This window comes from Scyliorhinus torazame, chromosome 6, assembly GCF_047496885.1.
Source record: "Scyliorhinus torazame isolate Kashiwa2021f chromosome 6, sScyTor2.1, whole genome shotgun sequence".
In the NCBI taxonomy this organism is placed as follows: Eukaryota; Metazoa; Chordata; class Chondrichthyes; order Carcharhiniformes; family Scyliorhinidae; genus Scyliorhinus; species Scyliorhinus torazame.
Window position 1 is genome coordinate 291,503,496 of NC_092712.1, and position 25,456 is coordinate 291,528,951.

A 25,456-nucleotide genomic window follows, 5' to 3' on the forward strand; every position below is an offset into this window, starting at 1 on the left:
AGATCAGAGGCAAGAACTCCTGCAGTGAAAAGTCACCTGCCGACTCCCCAAAACCCATCCGCCATCTATAAAGCACAAGTCAGGAGTGTGATGGACTACTCTCCACTTGCTTGGATGAGTGCAACTCCAACAACACAAGAAACTGGTCACCATCCAGAAGCAGCCTGCTTGATTGGTAACCCCCCCCACCCCGTGAAACAAACAAACACAGCATCGGAGAGTTTTTTCCCCCATTATGCAGACAACTGGGCCCTGCTTGTGGTGTCCAAAACTGGGGCATGGTATAAGCTGGAGCACATCGCGGAGAGCTCATCTGTCACCCATGCTGTGAAGTGTTTTGCACCCACACCCGCCAATCATTGGAAAGGTTCTGACTCGTGTGAAAATTGAATGAAATAAAAAGGAATAACAATTTCATGAATTAATATGTTTAGAGAAAAAAAAACTTCAAAGACACTACAATGTTCTTGGGATTCACTTTTCACGGCTTTGGAGGTCGCAATCTTGGTTCTGGAGGACCTGGAGAAAGAAAACGACCAGTATGAATATAGCTGTATAATCTAAGATGTCGCAAAAACATTTGAGATATATTGGATTCTCAGGGTAGAGTTGTTTCCCCTTGGGGGAAAGTCTAGGACCATAGGGCACAAACTCAGAGTGAGGGGAAATTTCTTCTCTCAGAGGATAGTGAATCTGTGGAACCCGCAGAGAGCTGTAGAGGCTGGGTCATTTAAGTCTGTTCAAGGCGGAGAGATTCAGCAAGCGAATCAAGGGTTATGAGGATAAAGCAGGAGAGAAGAGTTTGTATAATCTTTATTGTCACAAGTAGGCTTACATTAACACTGCAATGAAGTTACTGTGAAAACCCCTAGTCGCTAGTTGAGGATATCAGGTCAGTCATGATCTCATTGACTGGCGGATCAAACTCGATGGGTCGAATGACCTACTTCTGCTCATACGTCTTATATCCATTCCTTTCTCCAGCAGAAAAGAATTATAAAAGCAAAATAGCTGGGGGAGTGGTGCAATAATGAAACCAAGTGAGGACAATTCCTTTGGCCTGGACAATGGTGAGGTGTTGGGAGTAGGGTGGCTCTAAAGAACTCATGTGAAAGGTTGCAAAGAAGTCATTCTGCACCATTCTCTCATAAGTCAGTGTTTGTCAATTTTGACTTTGGCTGGGCCTGTTTCAGAAATGGAAAAGGTACAGATTTGAGGGGAGTTAGGGTACAACTACAGCTTCAGGGAGTGGAGGAGAGAAAAGTTGGAACCAAGGACAAGAGGAGTCACAAGTGAGAATGAGTCACGGGGCTGGGAAGGGAAAGTAGGATGGTCAACAATGTAATGGGAATATAATCATGGGAGCAGGTCAGAGATTTTATGGACAAGTTGAGCTTGACCAGGCATGAGGGAGCCACAGAGGGAGGAAAGAGAAAGGCAGGGTCAAGTTCTAGGGGAAGTTGGAACCAACAGCAAAGACAGGCAACAGATGGTTGCAATTGCAGGATTGTATGCTCGCCAGCTGGACAGAGAACCCCAAAAGCCTCATGGATATAATACTGAAAACAGGCCAAACCTCAACCAGGGGTTAATCTTCAAAACACGTTGATAGTGAAAGCAAGACACTGGGACGTTACCATCTCAAAGACAATCCAATTAAAGAAACAGAGGACTTCATAGAATTTATAGTGCAGAAGGAGGCCATTTGGCCCATCGAGTCGGCACCGGCTCTTTGAAAGAGCACCCCACCCAAGTCCACACCTCCACCTGATCCCCATAACCCCGTAACCCAACCCAACACTAAGGGCAATTTTGGACACTAAGGGCAATTTAGCATGACCAATCCACCTAACCTGCACATCTTTGGACTGTGGGAGGAAACCGGAGCACCCGGAGGAAACCCACACACACACGAAGAATGTGCAGACTCCGCACAGACAGTGACCCAAGCCGGGAATCGAACTTGGGACCCTGGAGATGTGAAGCAATTGTGCTAACCACCATGCTACCCTTCCGAGCTGATGGCCCAGACAGCAACAACTAAACAAATAAACATCAACAACAGCCAAGGAGAAATGGACTTTATCACATACATAGCAACTTGGGAGTCAGAGACAACACACCTGAATGGGGTCTATTGTTTTGGTAGCGGGAACAACATCATGATGAAGCACTCAGGAAGGTACCAGAGATTAAAGGGTGCCAAGCAGGATGTCTCCAAGAACATGCTTTGATATTTTTGATAAAGTTTTGGAAGTAAGGGCAAAACAGTTGAGTCTTGCACTGAAGTCGCCAAGGAAGGCCAGGAATGGTCAACCTGATTCATGACCTACAGTTTCTCCTGGAAGGACATGGGGAGTAGCAAGTATCAGCCAGATCTGAAGGATATTTGGGGCTGAGGTTTAAATATAGTTCTAAGAGGGTTTGAGTTGACATTTGGGCAGAAACATAAGGCTTTGCCTGTGGTTTGTCATGGAGGCTTTAATAGGTCATTATTGCGCAGCATCAATACACTACTTTAGAGCTCTTCAGTTAAGAAAATTTTGGCCTATAACCTGTGTAAGTTAGTAAGAGAACTTAGTCAGGAGATGTCACAAAGAGTAAACGGTGCACGAGGCATTAGGATTCTTGTTTTGAGCCTAAAAGCCTGTTTAAATTAGCAAGTAAGCGAAATTAGTCAAGAGATGTCACCAAGAGTAAATGGTGCACCATCTCAATACTGACAATAGCAGGCACAATTAACTCAAGAGGAGCCACAAATAACACCACTGTTACAAAAGCATACAAAGATGAAAATCAAACATCCAAACTCCTCTAAGCTATTAAGAACTAAAAAGCTACTTGAAAAGGAGGAACATGCATGTCCAAAGTGATACACTATTTCTACACTTGCCTCTCATCCTGGGCATCATTGGTGGTCTCATTCCTGGAGGAATTCCCATGGGACCTCCTCTGCCAGAAGGCATTCCCATCGATGGTGGTCCAAATGGTAGTCTCATGGCAGGATGTGGTCTCATAAAACCTGGAATACGGAGATAGATGTGAGGTTTTCAATTTGCATTGATCAGCCTTTTACGCCATCACTTTTTCCAACCCCAGCAGCTTTCACCAACAGCGGGCTAACAACCTAGCCAGCCAAGCAGGGTCAATACTGTTCATAAACCTGTAGCTAACCAACATGCAGAAAGAAACATCTTCCCTCAATGGAGAAGCTGCTCAACTTTAAGAGGAAGTAGCAAAAATAAAATTGCAGGTCCTCAATACTGAAGCATTAAAGAACATAAAAGCAAAATGTAGAACTTATACCCAAGATCCAATTATCTACCACCTTTAAAATCACTTCACCGGAAGTATTTTGGCATTCCACATGCAATGCCAGAATAGACTGATTGATTCAGAATCTAAGTACAAACTGCACTATCCCAAGCTAAAAACAAAACGTTACAAATGCTCAGAAGGTCTGGCAGCATCTGTGGAGGAGGAGCAGAAACAAATTTACAGCATCTGCAGAATTTTGCTGTTGTACTATCAAGCTACCTGGTCTATTGAATCCCTCACTATTCAATTGTAAATTCAAATCAATAATTTCATCTATTCAAAGCTGGAATGCCAATTGCACATTCAAAAAGGCCCAGTTTACAGAGAAACACCATTCTGACTGCTTCGCTAAGCAGAATTGGCCATCACATAACACTTCTAGAATGTTCCAACCATCTGAAAAAATAATTTTGAAGAATTTGTATGACTGGAAAGACTTACAAATTGGCTGTGCGGAGCTGCAGCAGTTCAATTCTGGATTAGGATAGGACAACAACTTGCTTGGGTATAACTTGCAGCTTCACCACCTGGGCAATAACCTGATCAGAGGTGATCATTCTTCCTTTATGGGATCCAAGCAGACAATACTCTCCACCAGATTACCACCTATTCCGAATACCATCTTGCAAGTTTAAAAGACAATAAACAGTCTGCAAATCTTGTCAAGGTTCAGAAGCGAACGGCATATGTTGGCCTCAACCAGTGTCATGCCAAATATTCATTAACCTACCTGGCCTTGGCTCGCCAAGGTTCAGAATAGGTGGCATCCCCCTCATTGGTACATAAGATTGAGGAACAGCAGAAAAGCTAGGAGGCGGCGCAACTCCAGGTCCTCTAGGCTGAGGGGCCATTTCCTAAACAGCAAATAAAACACAACCCTATAGATATTCATAGCATAGATTAAGATTGATCAACCATTCAACAACTTGCAGATAGGTGATTTCAAAATGCTAGCCACTTTCAATAGACAAAATTTGAGTTATACTATCACAATCTCGGGATGTCCAAAGCTTTCACAACCAAAGTCCTGTTAAAGTGTAGTCATTGTTGTATTGAAGCCAATGAATGACCAAATGTCCAATTTTAATGGGACAGGTGATTGGCAGAATATCAGAAAGAATAGGAGACACTTGGGAGTATAGTGTTCAATTCTGGTCACCTCACCACACTACCAGAAGAATGTGGAGGTGCAGAAGAGGTTTACCAGGTATGCCTGGTATGGAGGGCATTAGCTATGAGGAGAGGTTGAATAAACTTGGTTTGTTCTCACTGGAACGACCGAAGTTGAGGGGCAACCTGATAGAGGTCTACAAAATTATGAGGGGCATAGACAGGGTGGATAATCAGAGATTTTGTCCCAGGGTTGAGGGGTCAATTACTAGGGGACATCGGTTTAAGGTGCGAGGGGCAAGGTTTAGAGGAGATGTACGAGGCAAGTTTTTTTTTTTTGTTTTTTTTTTACACAGAGGGTAGTGGGTGCCTGGAACATGTTGCCGGAGGAGGTGGTGGAAGCAGTGACGATAGTAACGTTTAAGGGGCATCTTGACAAATACATGAATAGGATGGGAATAGAGGGATACTGACCCCGGAAGTGTAGAAGATTTTAGTTTAGACGGGCAGCATGGTCGGCACAGGCTTGGAGGGCCAAAGGGCCTGTTCCTGTGCTGTACTTTTCTTTGTTCTTTGAATTTGGTTTATGAAGGGGAGATATTAGGAAATTGGGTCCAAAATGAGACCCCAATGTAGCAGTCAATTTAGGGAATTAAACAGACTGGGGGTGGGGGGTGGGACGGCTAGCAGTCAGAGGGATATGTCCACACCTGGCTAAGTTATATTGTCCCTACAAACTTAACTTGTTAGTGGAAATACACAGAATGCCCCAGTTCCATTGTTCTTTGGGACACTCCTGTCTGGCCAGCTATTAGCCCATTAAAGTCTGATGGCCTTTTTGTCTGCCAATAAGTAGTTAGTTGCATATCAATAGCATGGCTCTATTATTTAGTATAAATGGGAGTCGGAAATCAAACAGCCAAGGGGTTGGAAGACAGAGACAACAGGCATTCTGAACAATTACAAAAGGAGAAGGCGTTGGAAATTGACAGAGAGACCGTGAAAGCTGCCGAAGCAAGCTTTGGAAAGGGTTCTGAATGAATGCCTCCAACAGAAGAAAAATTGCTCTATAAATGAAAGTATTGCCTTTACTGGTCTGTAAAAGTGGCATGAGAACTGCATGTTCTGGTAAAGTTCTGATGGGAACTGGTGTGTTAAGGTTAATAGGCTATTGTTAGGGTTGAAGTTTATATGTTGTTTTCTTTTAGTAAAGTTTGTTTATAAAATATCCAAGCCCCATTTCTTACATTGTCAATGAAATAAATCAGTCTTTCCGCCCTGTCAACTTGCCATGGCTCTAGTTCAGTCTCTTAGCTACTGTTGAGCTGACCAGGCATCTGTAAAGGTTGCTCTTCAATATAGTGACATTAGTGGAAAAAAAAAATCCATGCAGAGGACAAGGCAGGAACCTCAATGTAATGCCTCATCTAAATTTCAGCACTAGTAGTGCATCTCTCCTTCGATACTGCACTGTATCAAACTAGATCAGTGCTCAAGGCTCGGGGGTAAGATTTCAACCCACAAACGTCCAACTTGGAAGGTGCGAGTACTGCTACCCGAGTCGTAGGTGGTGCCAAGTTGTTACCAGAGGTGAAATTGCCATCCCGGTGTATACCTTCCATTTGAACCTCATGAATGCCTTACCCAACTGAATATACAAATCTTAAAGATAACATGACCCATTCTGAGCCTTTAGTAAGGCATTTGATAAAGTTCCCCATGGTAGGCTTATGCAGAAAGTAAGGAGGCATGGGATAGTGGGAAATTTGGCCAGTTGGATAACGAACTGGCTAACCGATAGAAGTCAGAGAGTGGTGGTGGATGGCAAATATTCAGCCTGGATCCCAGTTACCAGTGGCGTACCGCAGGGATCAGTTCTGGGTCCTCTGCTGTTTGTGATTTTCATCAATGACTTGGATGAGGGAGTTGAAGGGTGGGTCAGTAAATTTGCAGACGATACGAAGATTGGTGGAGTTGTGGATAGTAAGGAGGGCTGTTGTCGGCTGCAAAGAGACAGAGATAGGATGCAGAGCTGGGCTGAGAAGTGGCAGATGGAGTTCAACCCTGAAAAGTGTGAGGTTGTCCATTTTGGAAGGACAAATATGAATGCGGAATACAGGGTTAACGGTAGAGTTCTTGGCAATGTGGAGGAGCAGAGAGATCTTGGGGTCTATGTTCATACATCTTTGAAAGTTGCCACTCAAGTGGATAGAGTTGTGAAGAAGGCCTATGGCTCGCGTTCATTAACAGAGGGATTGAATTTAAGAGCCGTGAGGTGATGATGCAGCTGTACAAAACTTTGGTAAGGCCACATTTGGAGTACTGTGTACAGTTCTGGTCGCCTCATTTTAGGAAGGATGTGGAAGCTTTGGAAAAGGTGCAAAGAAGATTTATCAGGATGTTGCCTGGAATGGAGAGTAGGTCTTACGAGGAAAGGTTGAGGGTGCTAGGCCTTTTCTCATTAGAACGGAGAAGGATGAGGGGCGACTTGATAGAGGTTTATAAGATGATCAGGGGAATAGATAGAGTAGACAGTCAGAGACTTTTTCCCCGGGTGGAACAAACCATTACAAGGGGACATAAATTTAAGGTGAAAGGTGGAAGATATAGGAGGGATATCAGAGGTAGGTTCTTTACCCAGAGAGTAGTGGGGGCATGGAATGCACTGCCTGTGGAAGTAGTTGAGTCGGAAACATTAGGGACCTTTAAGCAGCTATTGGATAAGTACATGGATTACGGTAAAATGATATAGTGTAGATTTATTTGTTCTTAAGGGCAGCACGGTAGCATTGTGGATAGCACAATTTCTTCACAGCTCCAGGGTCCCAGCTTCGATTCCGGCTTGGGTCACTGTCTGTGCGGAGTCTGCACGTCCTCCCTGTGTCTGCGTGGGTTTCCTCCGGGTGCTCCGGTTTCCTCCCACAGTCCAAAGATGTGCGGGTTAGGTGAATTGGCCAATGATAAATTGCCCTTAAATGTCCAAATTGCCCTTGGTGTTGGGTGGAGGTGTTGAGTTTTGGTAGGGTGCTCTTTCCAAGAGCCGGTGCAGACTCAAAGGGCCGAATGGCCTCCTTCTGCACTGTAAATTTAATGATAATCTATGATTAATCTAGGACAAAGGTTCGGCACAACATCGTGGGCCGAAGGGCCTGTTCTGTGCTGTATTTTCTATGTTCTATGTTCTATCACATGCAGAGGCTGATAATTTCCATAGATTACATGTTCAAATCCTGGAGCATGTAATCGAATCTACGATCTGACTCTGATGCACGAGAAGAGTGACCACAAAGCCATGCTGTTCAAAAATATTTACCCAGTCTGTACAATGGTCTTTGCATCTCAACCATGTTCAGTAAATCAGCTGCATATCAATTTCCCAATTGCTAGGCTAGTTCCTTGTTGGAAACATTTCTGACTGTGAAATAACAATACAAATTTATTTTTCAGATGCACACTTCAGCAAAACAGAGTTCTTGCTCCTTGTTTGAAACATAGAACGCTTCCACAAAACTGTGTTAGCGCTTTCATTTGAAGAAATGAAATTTAACCCTTACACTTAATGTTGACAGTCATGAACAATATGGAGCTAGTTTCCAAACTGATTCTCTAGATATTGAATGGAATGAATCAAGATAACGGGAATTAAATTAAACATCTTGGAGGTCGAAATAGACAGTAACGATTAGTTAGTGGAAAGGAAACGTGAACAAGGTATAGAACAGGTGGGTAAATTAATCCTGTAAAGGTAAAGGCCCTTCCTATTGATTCTCTTATTTCCTATTTTGTTTACTTTACTGACGTCATTTTTGGTCCGTGGATCTTTAATGGACATACCTTTCTGGCACCCAAGAGATTTGGTTCGATTGGTTGGCTGGTGGTCAATGGATTGGCCAAGGACTGTATTCTGCCTGGCAAGAAATAGTAATTGGGTCCTGGCAGGTCGGGTTCTTTTCAGAGAACCCAGGAGAAAGTTCCTGGATGCCAAGAGAGGCTGTGTGTTGCTCTCTCTCTTCAAACCTCCATCTGCAGAGAAGTATTGAGACCCTGAGTCTACAATTACAGACTGAAAGCAAAGACATCCAACAGGAGACCTAGACAGAAGAAAGATTTAACTGGAAGACATCAATCTGAAACAGAGACTCTTATTCTTTTAATATTATTTTTGCAACACTCTTATCGGTCTTGTGTGGGCAAAAGAGGGTTTTGGGGTGGGGGTGGAAAGAGTTAGAAATTAGGTAGTTAAACAGTTGTGTTTGTTCCCTATTTAATTATAGTTATTAATAAAAGTTAATTGTGTATAAATTACAAACCACTGGGCTGCCAAAGACCGAAGACTTTGGGCATTTTTAAAATTAAGAGTTCATTTCAACTGTGTTGTGACTTTAGGTCAAGTGGGGTTGGAATTGACTGTGCACGAGCCCAGGGTGCCGTAACAATACCAAAGTCCCTGGATTTGTGCCAAATGCTCCCCCACTGTCCCAAATCCTGTACTATTTTGAAAACGCTAACATTCAAAAAGGGCAATACATCTGATCTAGCATCGGTGTAGACATGGAATCGGAAATATGCATTGCCAATGCTTTATCCTTACCTGTTGCGAGGGACCTCCAATACCTCTTACTGGTCCTACTAATCCCGCAGGTACCTGCACCATTGGAATGCCAGGTGGCATCCCTCTCCCTGCTGCTCTACCCACACCAGGGCCACCAACCGTCACCCTAGAAATGCCAACCTGCACATTGAAAGAATTAGGAAATATTATTTCGATGAAACTAAGAATTTGACTCAAACCAGAAACACAACTATCGATAACTGGTCATCAGTGGCAATGCATCTTGGGATTTTTGTGTCTAAAATATAACTTCAACCAAACATGCCGACTGCTGCTTTGAATACCTTGCGCCCATATTCCATTTAAGGGTGGAGATGGGTACTAAAGATCTTGATCATCTCTTGCTTCCCTGAATCAGTTGGGAGCAACAGCTACTGTAAAGAACCAGAAGCAACCTGTACAAGAAAGACAAGCACACCCATTTGTAGTCAGCTTACAAGCGACAAATCATGGCTGAGCACCCAAGCACTTAGCAGCAAATCGAACACTTTGCCACAAGAAATATGACATCTAATTTGCACACAGCAAGATCCCACAGACAAATGAGAATGTTAGTAGAGGAATAAATATTGGTTGGGACACCCGGAAAGTTGCCCTGCTAGTCTTCAAAATAGTGCCATGAAATCTTCCACATCCGAGAGGGGTCGGAGAAGGCTTTGGTTTAAACTTTGCATCCAAAAGGAAAAACAGCTCTTCCAAAGCTCCCTCAGTTCAGCACAGATAATGTGCTCAACTATCTGGAGTAAGGTTTGAACCTATGAGTGTTTGAAATCAGACATGTGCTACCAGTAAGTACTCTGTGCAATATCCATTTTCATTGAAGTCTGAAGTTAAACAATTATTATTTTCCAATTACTAGCTTACTTCACCATTGGAAACATTTCCTACTGTTAAAAATACACAGGAGAAGGAAAAGCATAGAATAACATTTAAAAATGCAGATTTAACCACGTTTAATATCATAGCATCACATTTTTAAACTGTATTCTATTTCTTTCCATTAACATTGCCCTCTCTCGCCCCCTCACTCCCACCCACCAGCACACCAACGTATTCGAGATCAGCAGAGAATGCTTCAAGATAGAACATGAAAGGGGAGGGTTACAGCTGTACATATTTCAGAAAATAATAAATTGCATAAAAAGATTGAAAAATACACCTTTTAATGGCCGATACTGTTGCATTCAGCATTGCTAACAAATTAGCAAGAACAGTTTAAAATTCAGCAAAGGCAACCAAGAGATTGAGTAAGAAGGGGAAATACGATTTGAAACTAGTGGGGAACATCTGACTGTAAAGTTTCTATGTAAAGAGGTATGTAAAGAGAAAAAGATTGATAAAACTAATGTAGGCCCCTTATAGTCAGAGAAGGGGGAATTCATAACAGGGAACAAAGAAATGGCTGAGGAATCAAGGGTTGGATTCTTCCCCCCCGCCCACAGCAAGATCGGCACGGGCTGGACGCGGACCGTGTAATGGACCTCGGTGGGAATTTCCAATTGCCGGGCAGGCACGGCCAGAAAATCCCGGCCTAAATTCGCACTTTGCTTCCGTCTTCACAAAGGAAGACATATTCTGAGAAACAAGTTTTAGTGAGGAGCTGAAGGAAATGAGTAAATAAATGGTTTGGGGGAAATTAATGGGATTGACGGCAGACAAATCTCCAGGGCCTGATAATCTTCATCCCAGAATATTTAAGGAAGGCCTGGAAATTGTAGATCCATTGGCGGTCATTTTCCAAAATTCTTTGAACTCTGGAATGGTTCCTACAGATTGAGGGTAGCAAATGTAAACCCGCTATAAAAAAGGGAGGGAGAGAGAAAACAGGGAACCATTGACCAGTGAGCCTAACGTCGGTAGAAGGGAAGTTGCTGAAGCCCATTATCAAGGATATCAGTGATGTAATCAGACAAAGTCAGCATGGATTTACAAAAGGAAAATCATGCTTGCTAAATTAATTAGAATTATTTGAAGATGTAACTAGTAGAGTCGACCAGGGAAAACTGGTGGATGGGATTTATTTAGACTTTCAACAAGGTCTCACATAGCAGATTATGACGGGTGTGGGATTATGGGTAGTATCTGGAGAAGGATAGAAAGCTGGTTATCAGACAGGAAGCAAAAAGTTGGAATAAATGGGCCTTTTTCTGATTGGCAGGTAGTGATTAGTAGGGTACCGCAGGGATCTGTGCTAGGACCCCAACCGTTCGCATATATGGACGAGGGAACTAAATGTATTAGCTCCAAATTTGCAGATGATACAAAGTTGGGTGGGAGGGCGAGCTGTGAGGAGGATGCAGAGATGCTTTGGGATTTGGACAGGCTGAGTCAGTGGGCAAATGCATGGCAGATGCAGTTCAATGTGGATAAATAGGAGTAGCAAAAATAGGAAGGTAGATTATTTGAATTGGTGTAAATTGAGAGAGGTGGATACTCAGCAAGACCTTGGCGTTCTTGTGCATCAGTCACTGAAAATAAGCGTGCAGGTATTGCAGGCAGGAAAGAAGGCAAACGGTACATTGACCATTATAGCAAGAGGATTTGAGTATAGGAAGAGAGGTGTTTACTGCAATTGTATAAGGTACTGGTGAGACCACACCTGGGAGTTGTGTGTGAAGTTTTGGAGTCCTTATCTGAGGGAGGATATTCTTGCTATAGAAGGAGTGCACAAGTTTTACCAGGCCGATTCCTGGAATGGCAGGACTGTCATATGAGGAGAGACTTAGTCGGTTAGGATTATAATTATTGGTGTTTAGAAGAGTGAGAGGGGATCTCATAGAAACATATAAAATCCTAACAGGATTAGACAGAGTAGATTCAAAGAATATTCCTGATGATGGGAGAGTCCGGAACTGGGGGTCACAGTTTGAGGATAAGGGGTAAACCCTTTAGGACTGAGGCGAGGAGAATTTTTTTTTCCAGAGAGCGCTGAATCAGTGGTATTTGGTACCACAGAAAGTAGAGGCCAAAATGTTGTGTATTTCAAGAAGGAATTATGATGTGGTGATGCTAGTGCTGGAATGGGGTGGGCACAGTAAGAAGTCTCACAACACCAAGTTAAAGTCTAACAGGTTTATTTGAAATCACAAGCTTTCGGAGCAAGAAGGAATTAGATATAGTTCTTGGGGCTAAAGGGATATTGGGAGGGGGGTGGAAATCAGGGTATTGAACTTGATGATCAGCCATGATCATAATGAATGGTGGAGCAGGCTCGAAGGGCCGAATGGTCTCTTCCTGCTTCTATTTTCTATGTTTCTGTGTGAACAGGTCAGGTGCAATTGACTGTGTGCATGGCTGACTCATAGGACATTGGCCTCAAGTTTACAATACCTCATGGTATCGGCCATCCATAAACCAGCGTTTACATTTAACTGGAGACAGCTCTCCCACAGCTGGCAGGGTAGTGCAATCCACACGATTTCTCACAAATGACAGTCACTGCCTTGGGGCAGGCTCAAATGGAAATTGTAACTTACTTGCAAAGAGGAAATTCTGTGCCCAACACATTCTAAACATCTTCCTCAGTTTGCCAGCTGCTTAGACCATTCCTGACTTTCCATGCCAGATGTACATGAACCAACTCAATACCTTGAAACATAGGTGTCGGTAGAAACCGGATTCCACAAAATAGAATTGGGTTTCTTGGGCAGTACCCAGTTGTCTGCTCTAGAACAGGATTTTTCCCAAGAATGGGCCGTGACCATTGGGTGGGTGTCGGGAAGGTCACGGAGCTCGGTCGCACCATTCCTGCAGTGGTCCAGATCACAGAAAAAGCGCCTGATGGCCGCGACCGGCTCAAGAATGGCGGCCACAGCCGCATTTTAAATAAAAATGCATTAGGCTGCATGAAGGCTTCCGACCAGAAGCAGCAGCAGAGAGCAGATCACATGCCCAACATGTACACCTGACATCAAGCGTCCTCAAATGTTTTTAGCGCCAAATCATGGAACAGAGTTGCTTCCATTATTCAGTTGCTGACAAGAGGACTGTGAAGATGGATTGTTAAAAAGTAAGAGACTGTAAAAAGATGATTTCTTGTTAATTTTATCGATGCAAAGCCCAAGTGTTGAATGCAGGGAAGTACTGACAAAGAGAAAAGTTTCAGGTTTTGAAAGAAAAATTCCTTTTGCTCTTGAGACTCCAGAGTCATAAAGAAAAAGACGGTGCAAAGGAACTGGCTGAAGTCTGCTCCTGAAATGTACATTGCCCTCTCCTCCATTGACCCTGATTCAAGTGAGATCATGAAGACTAATCAGGTTCCCCTTTCGCATTAAAGGCAAGCGAATGTGGCATGTGTCACAAAGGTCGGCCGGTGTGGGTCGCAAAGGTCAGCCAGTTGGCAAAAGTGGGTCCCAGGAATAAAAAGTTTGAAAAACACTGCTCTAGAACATAGTTAAGATGCCCCGGCAGGAAAGCAATAATGTATATTATGCCGAAAACTAAAGATCAAAGTTTGGAAAAATCGATTTTTAAAAAACACCGCATGTTCTTCTCACCCCAACGCTAACCTCCCACAACCCACTCAGAAGACGGACACCAAACTCATTCATTACTGGCAGCCACTTCATACATGGCTCAAAGTTTCGATAAGTACATTGAAAACATTTGATTTACAACCCTGAACTTTAAAAAAAGAATTTCCTAGGATGTGGGCGTCACTGGTAACGCAAACATTTGTTGCACATCCTTAGTTGTCCTTTCACAGAGTGACTCACCACATCATTTCAGAGATCAGTTGAAGAGTTAACATTGCCCTGGATTTGGAGTCACATGCAAGTCAGACCAGGTAAGGACTACAGATTTCCTTCCCTAAAAAGGACAAAAGTGAATTGGATGTGTTTTAACCAACACCATCACGGAGAGACTAGCTTTTCAATTCCAGATTAACCAGCTGCCATAGTGGGATTTGAATCCTTGACCCAGAACAGCGACCTCACCACGAGACCACCATCTCCCAGTACATTTGTAGATTTACTATACTGGTTTTGAATCATAGAATTTATGGTGCAGAAGGAGGCCATTCGGCCCATCGAGTCTGCACCGGCTCTTGGAAAGAGCACCCAAGGTCAACACCTCCACCCTATCCCCATAACCCAGTAGCCCCACACAACATTAAGGGCAATTTTGGACACTAAGGGCAATTTATCATGGCCAATCTACCTGACCTGCACATCTTTGGACTGTGGGAGGAAACTGGAGCACCCAGAGGAAACCCACGCACACACGGGGAGGATGTGCAGACTCCGCACAGACAGCGACCCAAGCCGGAATCGAACCTGGGACCCTGGAGCTGTGAAGCAATTGTGCTATCCACAATGCTACCGTGCTGCCCACGGTATACATCGTGCAGGAAGTGCATTCTGTGCTCCTTGTAATTAGTAAGAAGTCTTACAACACCAGGTTAAAGTCCAACAGGTTTGTTTCGATGTCACTAGCTTTCGGAGCGCTGCTCCTTCCTCAGGTGAATGAAGAGGTATGTTCCAGAAACATATATATAGACAGATTCAAAGATGCCATACAATGCTAGGAATGCGAGCATTAGCTGGTGATTAAATCTTTACAGATCCAGAGATGGGGTAACCCCAGGTTAAAGAGGTGTGAATTGTGTCAAGCCAGGACAGTTGGTAGGATTTCGCAGGCCAGATGGTGGGGGATGAATGTAATGCAACATGAATCCCAGGTCCCGGTTGAGGACGCACTCATGTGTGCGGAACTTGGCTATAAGCTTCTGCTCGGCGATTCTGCGTTGTTGCGCGACCTGAAGGCCGCCTTGGAGAACGCTTACCCGGAGATCAGAGGCTGAATGCCCTTGACTGCTGAGGTGTTCCCCGACTGGAAGGGAACATTCCTGCCTTGTGATTGTCGCGCGATGTCCGTTCATTCGTTGTCGCAGCGCCTGCATGGTATTGCCAATGTACCACACTTCGGGACACCCTTTCCTGCAACGTATGAGGTAGACAACATTGGCCGAGTCGCACGAGTATGTACCGCTCCGAAAGCTAGTGACATCGAAACAAACCTGTTGGACTTTAACCTGGTGTTGTAAGACTTCTTACTGTGCTCACCCCAGTCCAACGCCGGCATCTCCACACCTTGTAATTAGCTCAGTGGGGACGGGGGTGAAGAAACGTTACCTCTCTCACAGGAGGCCCTTCCACAGTCATTGTCACAAGTGTTTCCCCTCGAAGCAAAACAAGACCAAGAACCCGTTTTTCTTCTCTCTCACCTTGCTTGGAGTTCTTTGACCTGCATGAATCAGATGGACAAAAGGAAACTTAAGGATGCGATGTAAATTTAATAAAATATTTTAAGATTGCATAAAAATGCATTGTCAACATTTTCAACCCAAAAAAACCCACATATGGGAATATTGGAATAGGTGGTTGGCGATAGCTCGGTCACATCTAAAAGTGAAGAAAGAAAGGGGCTGCATGGTAGCACAGTGGTTAGCACAGTTGCTTCACAGCTCCAGGGTCCCAGGTTCGTTTACCGGCTGGGTCACTGTCTGTGTGGAGTTTGCACGTTCTCCCCGTGTCTGCAAGGGTTTCCTCCGGGTGCTCCGATTTCCTCCCACAGTCCAAAGATGTGCAGATTAGGTAGATTGGCCATGCTAAATTGCCATTAGGTTAAGTGGGGTGACTGATTCTGTGCTGTAATCAAGTCTGGTTCTTACTGGTTTTCTGACTCACATTTTATACATATTCTGAACAATGGTGGATTCATTTTGCTATGGTGCTTATTCCGACCTTGATCTGATTACTGTGATTACTGGTACAGTTTATTGGTAATATGAAACTTAATTTTGAATTTCTGTTCATTAGAACAATAGTTCGTTCATTTTGCCAGTAAAAATGTTGCTTTATATCTCCAGCTAGTTTGTAGATGTTTCAAGTTATGTACCTGGAGTAGTGTGTTCAGTTTTGGTCTCCTTACCTGAGAAAGGACGTACTGGCACTGGAGGATGTGCAGAGGAGATTCACTAGGTTAATCCCAGAGCTGAAGGGGTTGGATTACGTGGAGAGATTGGGTAGACTGGGACTGTACTCGTTGGAATTTAGAAGGATGAGGGGGGAATCGTATAGAAACATATAAAATTAAGAAGAGAATAGATAGGATAGATGCGGGCAGGTTGTTGCCACTGGCGGGTGAAAGCAGAACTAGGGGGCATAGCCTCAAAATAAGGGGAAGTAGATTTAGGACTGAGTTTAGGAGGAACCTCTTCACCCAAAGAATTGTGAATCTATGGAATTCCTTGCCCAGTGAAGCAGTTGAGGCTCCTTCATTAAATGTTTTTAAGATAAAGATAGATAGTTTTTTGAAGAATAAAGGGATTAAGGGTTATGGTGTTCGGGCTCGGAAAGTGGAGCTGAGTCCACAAAAGATCAGCCATGATCTCATTGAATGGCGGAGTAGGCTCGAGGGGCCAGATGGCCTACTCCTGCTCCTAGTTCTTATGTTCTTATAAGGTGGAGGTGTTGGCTTAAGTGGGATGCTATTTCCAAGAGCCGATGCACACTCGATGGGCCGAATGGCCTCCTTCTGCACTGTAAATTCTATGAATTGCCAGGGCATTAAGAAATACAGCAGAAAGGTACAAATGTGTTCATACATACTTTAACCTTCTGAATTCATCACAGTCACAGAGAATGAGGTTCATGTGCCGGTCAAAAGCTTTGAAGGTGCCAATGAAGACACGGCCATCTTGGAGTACACACCGCATCCTATAATCCAGATATTGCACCATTTTAGCACTTCTTCCAATCGGCTGGGGGAAAAACGGAGACAATTGTTTACTGACCCAATTGAACGACTTTCAGTCTGGCCTCTCAGTCCTCAAGTTTGGTTCATATGACAGTATGCTATAATTCAACAAGGGACACGGCATTGTAAAATCATTGTTTTTTTTTGATTCATGGGATGTGGGTGTCACTGGCTGTGCCAACATTTATTGACCATTCCCAATTGTCCTTGAATGGAATGGCTTGTTATGGCATTAAAGAGTCAACCTCATTGCTGTGGACCTGAAATCACTTGTAGTCCAGAACAAGTATGAATGGCAGATTTCCCCTCCCTACAGAACATTCGGTTTTTTACAACAATCAACAAAGGTTTCATGATCATTTTAATTTCAGTAAGAAGTCTTACAACCCCAGATTAAAGTCCAACAGGCTTGTTTCGAATCACTAGCTTTCAGAGCACTACTCCTTCCTCAGGTGAATGCCTTCTTTACCACCCTGTCCACTTGAGACTCCACCTTCAAGGAGCTATGAACCTGTACTCATCGATCTCTGTTCTGTAACTCTCTCCAACTCCCTACCATTAACTGAGTAGGTCCTGCCCTGATTTGATCTCCCAGAGCAGTGCTCCGAAAGCTAGTGATTCGAAACAAACCTGTTGGACTTTAATCTGGAGTTGTAAGACTTCTTACTGTGCTCACCCCAGTCCAACCCTGATTCTCCATATCATTTCAATTGCAGATTTTTTTTCAATTAAAAAAAACCTCATCATCTGACATGGTGGGATTCGAACTTGGGTCTGGTCCCCAAGGGTTTACCCTGGTGGATGCACGACCAATTGCACAAAGACTTGAGTTGGGTACAACTGAGGCTTTATTGCTCTAAGATGTGTGGCCTCCCACAGCAGCTGGCGAAATGGCTGCAGCATGGAGGACACGCATATTTACACTCCGCCTACTGGGCGTAGCCAGCAGGCAGGGACTACCAACATACCTGTAGTACAGGTCCTACCATACATCACCTAATAGAGGTGCAACAGTGGTTTACCACATTCAACCCCTGTTAAAATTGAGTCCGCCCGGGGTGATGGAGAACTATATACAACAAATGGTTTTCTTTTTTACATTTACATTTAAAATATTTGATAGAGAGAAAAAACCAGTGGACCAGTTAGAGGTTTAACCGGTCTGGGGCCTTGGTGTGCCGCTGGGAGCGACGTAGTGGTGGCGGCGATGCCGATGCTGACGTGATGTCCGGTGACTCCGGGAGCGTGCTGAAATCCTCTTCATCCTCGGGCGTGGGCAGGGGGAGGACGGATGGTCCCGGGGGGGGTTGCTGCTGGGAGCGCCGGGGGAGGGGAGGGTGGTGCCGGGCCGGCGGGTGTGTGTGTGTGGAACCTGCTGGTGCCAGGTCCCTGAGGGAGACGGTATCCTGGTGGCCGTCGGGGTACCCCACGTAGGCACACTGGGGGTTTGCATCGAGCAATTGCGCCCTTTCCACCAACGGGTCCGCCTTGTGGAGTCAGACATGCCTACGGAGTAGGACGGGTCCTGGAGCTGCGAACCAAGTCGGGAGCGACACCCCGGATGTGGACTTCCTGGGGAAGGCAAAAAGATGTTCATGGGGTGTGTTGTTAGTGGCGGTGCACAGCAGTGACCAAATGGAGTGTAGTGCATCAGGGAGGACCTCCTGCCAGCGGGACGCCGGGAGGTTCCTGGACCATAGGGCCAGATGGACGGCCCTCTACCCCCTCCCGTTCTCCCTCTTTACCTGTCCGTTTCCCCGGGGGTTGTAGCTTGTCGTTCTGCTGGAGGCGATGCCCCTGCTGAGCAGGAACTGACGCAGCTCATCACTCATGAAGGAGGATCCCCTGTCACTGTGGATGTAGGCGGGGAAACCGAACAGAGCGAAGATTGTGTTCAGGGCTTTGATGACGGTGGCAGACATCATATCGGGGCATGGGATGGCGAAGGGGAATCTGGAGTACTCATCGACCACACTGAGAAAATACGTGTTACGGTCGGTGGAGGGCCCCTTTGAAATCCACGCCTTCACCAGGCGTGCACGGTCCGGCCGGTAAAAGTGCGGCTTGCACTCCGCACAGACCTGGCAGTCCCTGGTGATTGTCCGTACTTCCTCGACGGAGTAGGGCAGATTGCGGGCCTTTATGAAATGGTACAACCATGTGACTCCTGGGTGACACAGGCTGTTGTGCAGGGTCCGGAGTCGGTCTACTTGTGCGCTGGCACATGTACCTCGGGACAGGGTGTCTGGGGGCTCGTTGAGCTTGCCGGGGCGATACGAAATCTCATAATTGTAGGTGGAGAGCTCGATCCTCCACCTCAAGATCTTATCATTCTTGATCTTGCCCCGCTGTGTGTTATTGAACATGCAGGCTACCGACCGTTGGTCAGTGAGGAGAGTGAATCTCCTGCCGGCCAGGTAATGCCTCCAATGCCGCACAGCTTCAACGATAGCTTGGGCATCTTTTTCGACAGATGAGTGCGGAATTTCTGAGGCATGAAGGGTGTGGGAAAAGAATGCCATGGATCTGCCTGCCTGATTGAGTGTGGTGGCTAGGGTGACGTCTGATGAGTCGCTCTCTACTTGAAAGGGCAGTGTCTCATCTACTGTGTGCATCCCGGCCTTGGCGATATCGGCTCCGATACGGGAGAAGGCCTGTTGTGCCTCGGCTGTCAGGGAAAAATGGGTTGACTGTATGTTTGGGCGGGCCTTGTCCGCATAGTTTGGGACCCACTGAGCGTAGTACAAAAAGAACCCCAGGTAGTGTTTGAGGGCCTTGGGCCTATGGGGGATGGGGAGCTCCATGAGGGGGCGCATGCGGTCGGGATCAGGCCCCAGAACACTGTTCTGGACCACATAGCCGAGGATGGCTAAGCGAGTCGTGCTAAACACCCACTTCTCCTGGTTGTAGGTGAGGTTTAGGAGAGTGGCGGTGCAGAGAAATTTGGCAAGGTTGGCGTCGTGGTCCTGCTGATCATGGCCGCAGATGGTGACTTTGTCTAGGTACGGAAAGGTGGCCCGCAAACCGTACCAGTTGACCATTCGGTCCATCTCCCTTTGGAAGACCAAGGTGACGCCGAAGGGAACCCGGAGTAAGTGATAGAGGTGGCCGTCTGCCTCGAAGGCAGTGTATGGACGGTCCGATTTACGAATGGTGAGCAGGTGGTAGGCGGATTTGAGGTCAACCGTTGAAAAGACCCGGTACTGTGCAATCTGATTGACCATATCAGATATGCATGGGAGGGGGTACGCGTCGAGCTGCATGTACCGATTGATGGTCTGGCTGTAGTCCACGACCATTCTGTGTTTCTCCCCAGTTTTAACTACTACCACTTGGGCTCTCCAGGGGCTTTGCTGGCCTCGATGATGCCTTCCCGAAGCAGCCGCTGGACCTCGGACCTGATGAAGGTCCTGTCCTGGGTGCTGTACCGTCTGCTCCTGTTGGCGATGGGTTTGCAATCAGAGGTTAGATTTGTGAAGAGGGAAGGTGGATCGACCTTTAGGGTCGCGAGGCCGCACACAGTGAGGGGTGGTAGGGGCCGGCTGAATTTCAGGGTTAGGCTCTGGAGGTTGCACTGCAAGTCCAGGCCGAGTAGTAGGGCAGTGCAGAGGTTAGGGAGGGTGTAGAGGTGGAAGCCGCTGAATTCTACGCCTTGGACTGAGTGTGTGACCGTACAGTACCCCCAGATCGCCACGGAATGGGATCCAGAGGCCAGGGAGATTCTTTGGTTGGCGGGGTGTACCGTGAGGAGCAGTGCCTTACCGTATCCAAGTGGATGAAGCTTCCGGTGTTCCCAGAGTCCAGCAGGCAAGAGGTCACGTGTCCGTTGATTTTAACACTGGTCGATGCGGTGGCCAGGTTGTGCAGACGAGACTCGTTGATGGTCACTGAGGTGAGTCGTGATCGGTCGCCGCTGGTTCGGAAGATGGGGAGTCCGGGGGGCACAGGTCCTGGAACGCTGGCGGTGCCCATGTGCCGTGGGGGAGACAAGATAACGGCGCCTGAAGATCTTGAGGATGCCAAGATGGCGGCGCCCATGGGCCGCACGTGTTGCCGGGTGGGGAAGATGGCAGCGTCCACTCGTCACACTTGGTCTGAGGGGGAGAAGATGGTGGCGCCCATTGTCCGTAAACGAGGGGGGTGGGTGCAATAGCAGCGATTGCACGGGCCTGGCACACCACGGCGAAGTGCCCCTTCTTGCCGTAACCTTACAAAGGGCAGCGCGGGCCGGGCAGCGTTGGTGGGGGTATTTCTGCTGGCCGCAAAAGTAACATCGGGGACGCTGGGGTTCGCTGGCTGGCGCGTGGCGCAGGCGTGTTGGCTAGGGAGGCCCCCACTGGGGCGGCCATCTGTGGGGTCCACGATGCGTAGGAGGGGTGGGCCGCACAGCTAGGGGTGTAGGCCTGAACGTTGCGCGAGGTGACCGTCATAGATAGCGCTAGTTTCTTTGTCTCTCCTAGGTCGAGCGTGGCCCCTTCTAACAGTCGCTGGCGTATTAGGTCCGACCCAATCCCGTAACAAACACGTCCCGCATAAGGAGGTTTGAATGTTCAGTGGCCGTAATGGCCTGATAGTCACAGTCCTGGATGAGTGGGATTAGGGCCCGCCAGAAGTCTTCTATGGACTCACCAGGGAGTAGAGAGCGAGTGGAGAGTACGTGCCTGGCGAAGAGCATGTTTGTCTTCTGATTCTCTTTGAGAAGCGTCATGGCTTCGGCGTAGTTCGGCGCGTCCTGGATTAGCGGAAAGACGCTGGCGCTCAACCTTGAGTACAGGATCTGTATCTTCTGAACCTCCGAGAGAGGGCTGGGCGCCGAGTTGACGTACGCCTCAAAACAAGCTAGCCAGTGTTGAAAGTCCTTTTTGGCGTCGCTTGAATGCGGATCCAGCTGCAGGCAATCCGGTTTGATACAGAGGTCCATCTTTTGAAAATCTTAAGAGCAATAAATTGATGCACGATCAATTGCACAAAGACTTGAGTTGGGTACAACTGAGGCTTTTTTGCTCTAAGATGTGTGGCCTCCCACAGCAGATGGTGAAATGGCTGCAGCATGGAGGACACGCATATTTATACTCCGCCTACTGTGCGTAGCCAGCAGGCAAGGACTACCAACATACCTGTACGAAGTCTTACAACACCAGGTTACAGTCCAACAGGTTTGTTTCGATGTCACTAGCTTTCGGAGCGCTGCTCCTTCCTCACCTGAGGAAGGAGCAGCGCTCCGAAAGCTAGTGACATCGAAACAAACCTGTTGGACTTTAACGTGGTGTTGTAAGACTTTGTACTGTGCTCACCCCAGTCCAACGCCGGCATCTCCACATCACAACATACCTGTAGTATAGTTCCTACCATAAATCACCTCATAGAGGTGCAACAGTGGTTTACCACAGGTCTCTGGATTACAAATCCAGTGACAATACCATGACATCATCGTCTCCCCATTTTGAATGAAAACTGGACTAAAAACAGCATGTGGAAATACCTAGCAAGACTGGCAGCACCTAGGGAGAGCAATCCAGTGAACGTTTTAGAACGGCGACCGGGGGGGGCGGGGGGGAAGAGATGGGGCTAGGGGGTCTTTCAAATAGGTCCAAGCGGACCCAGCGTCTGAATAGCTATCCCACAAAAGAAAACCGTTGTTGGCCTTTAGGAATGCTGCTGACAGCCCGAGTTGGACTTGTCCCAGTCATGGGACAGCACAGTAGCACAAGTGATTAGCACTGTGGCTTCACAGCGCCAGGGTCCCAGGTTCGATTCCCCGCTGGGTCACTGTCTGTGCGGAGTTTGCACGTTCTCCCAGTGTCCGCGTGGGTTTCCTCCGGGTGCTCCGGTTTCCTCCCAAAGACGTGCAGGTTAGGTGGATTGGCTAAGCTAAATTACCCGTAGTGTCCATAAGGGTTGGGAGGGGTTATTGGGTTGCGGGGATAAGGTGGAAGTGAGGGATTAATGTGGGTCGGTGCAGACTCGATGGGCCGAATGGCCTCCTTCTGCACTGTATGTTCTATGTAATCTATGTGTAACTAATCAACTGGGAGTCACCAGCCGCTGAGAAGTTTGTACATGGCATTTTTTTTTTTAAAAAGGTATGTATGTGTATTTCAGCCTGGAATTGCTAGAGTTTCCTTTCTGCACAGTTTTTAAGGAGAGAATCATCAACTTAATTATTTGCACGGAATTTCTTTTTTAATTAAACTACAGGATTGACCATCTTAATCAGGTTTATAGACACTTCTGGTGTCCGCAATAACATAAATCAGCGCCTTGGGGTGGAATCTGTACAGGCCAATTTCTAACTTTATTTCTCACCAGATAGATTTTTTAAAATTATCAACTAGTTTTAAACCGCAGTCAAATGGGCCAATCTACATATGGAGATAGGGGCGGGAAAAGAGAACATTTGAGTTCTGTACGTCTTCATTTTTGTCCAGGGCCCCTTGCTATCTCAACCCCTGCTGCGGATAGACGTGTTACACGCCTTTTATTTCAAAGAATCAAACAAGCTGTTCTTTGTTCGTCACACTTTAGTGCAAGATGACTGGTTCAAACATCAGATCCATTAGTGGACATAAATTCAACGTTTTGACCGTCGTAAAAGTTCCTCTGCAGTCACACTGTAATTTACAATAGCCCCAATTACAATTGGTCATGTAGTTCCTGTCCCCTATCGATCAGTCGCCTTCAAAATCCCGCCACAGTTTAAATCAAGAAACTACATTTCATTACTCCCGTTTGCTGCATTCTTTCGGATGAACGCTTTCTTGAAAAAAAAAATCCCTCTCACCATTGTGATACGGATACAGCCTCTCCCTGCTCCGCCCGAAACAGACTAAACTTTGCAATTAGGAGGCGAGAGTGTTGAATTTGGTAATTGACAATCAAGGCAATCATTGTCCAGGTGTAACGAGGACTGATCCTCCAATTGTCTTGCCGGCCTTAAATATAACCATGATGCTGCAGGCGCCATACACCTTTCAGTGGTTCGCCAAGCGCTAGAGTACCGGACTTGAGCACCAAAATCACAGCCCTGGTTCTACAATTGGAGTAGCTCAATGCCAGATTGAATATTTTTAACTGCTTTTTGTCTTTGAAACCACCCATTTAGCTATTCTATTGCTTGGCCACTAACTCTGTAGAAGGAAAGTAATGTGAGGAATTATTAATTGTTTTGGACTGATGAGATATTAATATATTTGGCTATTATATAGCACTCGCTAAATCATGCTGGGATTGCTTGACTATATTTTAACACCGTGCTTAGCCATATCTTAAGATGGTGGGTAAAGTAAAAAGTAAACCACTTTTACATTAATTATATTGTGCTGATAAGTTGTCCCATCCAAGGACCCCAGGATGTGCTGCAAAATATTATCGGTTAAGAGATAATGAACAAACAGGCTATACTCCCACTCCTCTTAGGTTGTCTAGTATAATCCTAACCAGACCCGATGTTTTGCACGAAAAGCTGTTTATGTTGGTGTACAAGATGGGCTCTGCACTGCTGTAAGTCAGCGCACTGGTGAATGGTCATTGACTATTGCAGGCTCTCCACCATATTGTGTTCATAAACTCCTGAAATGAAGCTCTAAGTGTCTCCAGCTAATATTTCCGCTACAAATTGGTGTAGTCGGTCGGATGCCTAATTTAATGGGATCTGAACAATAAGACTCAGCTGAAAGGGGAGAGCCACCGGTGCGTCCCAGCTGTAAGGGGGCCGGTGTCTGGCAGCCTTCTTGCCAGCTAGTGACTCCTGCTAGGACTCTATATCTGAAATGAAATGAAATGAAAATCGCTTATTGTCACAAGTAGGCTTCAAATGAAGTTACTGTGAAAAGCCCCTAGTCGCCACATTCCAGTGCCTGTTCGGGGAGGCAGTTATGGGAATTATCTGTTAAGATAATTGCATGAGAAGAAAGAGGTGCCATAGGCAAGTACAGTAAAAGTGCTAAATTGAAAGGCAGACTTTGAGGGTCGCGAAAGGAGAAAATCGGTGAGCACTCGTAATATTTCTGAATAATTTCTGCGGTTGTTTGTATACGTGTACTGAAGTATCTTTGCAGAGAATGAGAACCATGGGCAATAAACTCTGACGCCCCTTCACAGGTTGTCTCGAAGCCTCGGTCGAAACATCCGGAGCAAGAAAGAATGTGAACTCTAGAAAGAAGACAGACCAGGGAGTCAAAATGAGTAAGAAAATGGAAAAGAGGATATAAACAGATATAAACAATCGTAAAGCAATGGAATAAGGTAGGAGATCCTATTGTTCCGCTGGAATCGCCAGCTGACTCTGTAATAAGAGAAACCAAAGACCGCTGATGTGTGGTAACGTTCAGTAGTGATTTGTATGGAGATTGGCCATACGGGGGTAGTTTCAAAATGCCTTTGATTGAAATATGGGAAGCACTGACGAGAGATGGGGGTGGAGATACTAATTGGGATATTCATTATATGTTGTGGTGTTTTAAGAAGTGGCTAGGAGACATCGGCCCCCGAAGGAACCCAAAGGAAAGAATAGTGAAGTAAGTGAAAAGGGAGAAGAGAATGAGAAAAAAGATGATAGAAAGAAAGATGAGGAAAAAGAGGTAGAGCCCAAACCTGCAGCAGGCATGTACCCTAAAGTGTTAACGGAGGCACCCAGGGCGTCAGGGGAATTAAACA

The 25,456-nt window shown here is 46.0% G+C and overlaps 1 protein-coding gene across 1 annotated transcript; it reads right to left on the minus strand.

Moving 5' to 3' along the window:
• Window positions 1-454: 454 nt before the first annotated feature.
• On the minus strand, window positions 455-23,722 carry LOC140425815 (small nuclear ribonucleoprotein-associated protein B'-like). The gene is made up of 7 exons (XM_072510219.1): window positions 23,583-23,722; window positions 16,654-16,805; window positions 15,175-15,286; window positions 9,020-9,160; window positions 4,049-4,172; window positions 2,894-3,022; window positions 455-519 (listed from the first exon to the last, which is right to left on the minus strand). Exons 1-7 carry the CDS (start codon window positions 23,583-23,585, stop codon window positions 482-484), a joined length of 699 nt encoding a protein of 232 aa, XP_072366320.1. The 5' UTR covers window positions 23,586-23,722; the 3' UTR covers window positions 455-481.
• Window positions 23,723-25,456: the final 1,734 nt, after the last annotated feature.

Bases quoted from the DNA above. Each gene is read 5' to 3' on its own strand.
- LOC140425815 (XM_072510219.1), bottom strand. The intron at 15,287-16,653 runs GTATGTATGAAC...TGATTCATGCAG, and splicing joins GATGAATTCAGAAGGTTAAA to GTCAAAGAACTCCAAGCAAG. The intron at 9,161-15,174 runs GTAACGTTTCTT...TTCAATGTGCAG, and splicing joins AAGGGCCTCCTGTGAGAGAG to GTTGGCATTTCTAGGGTGAC.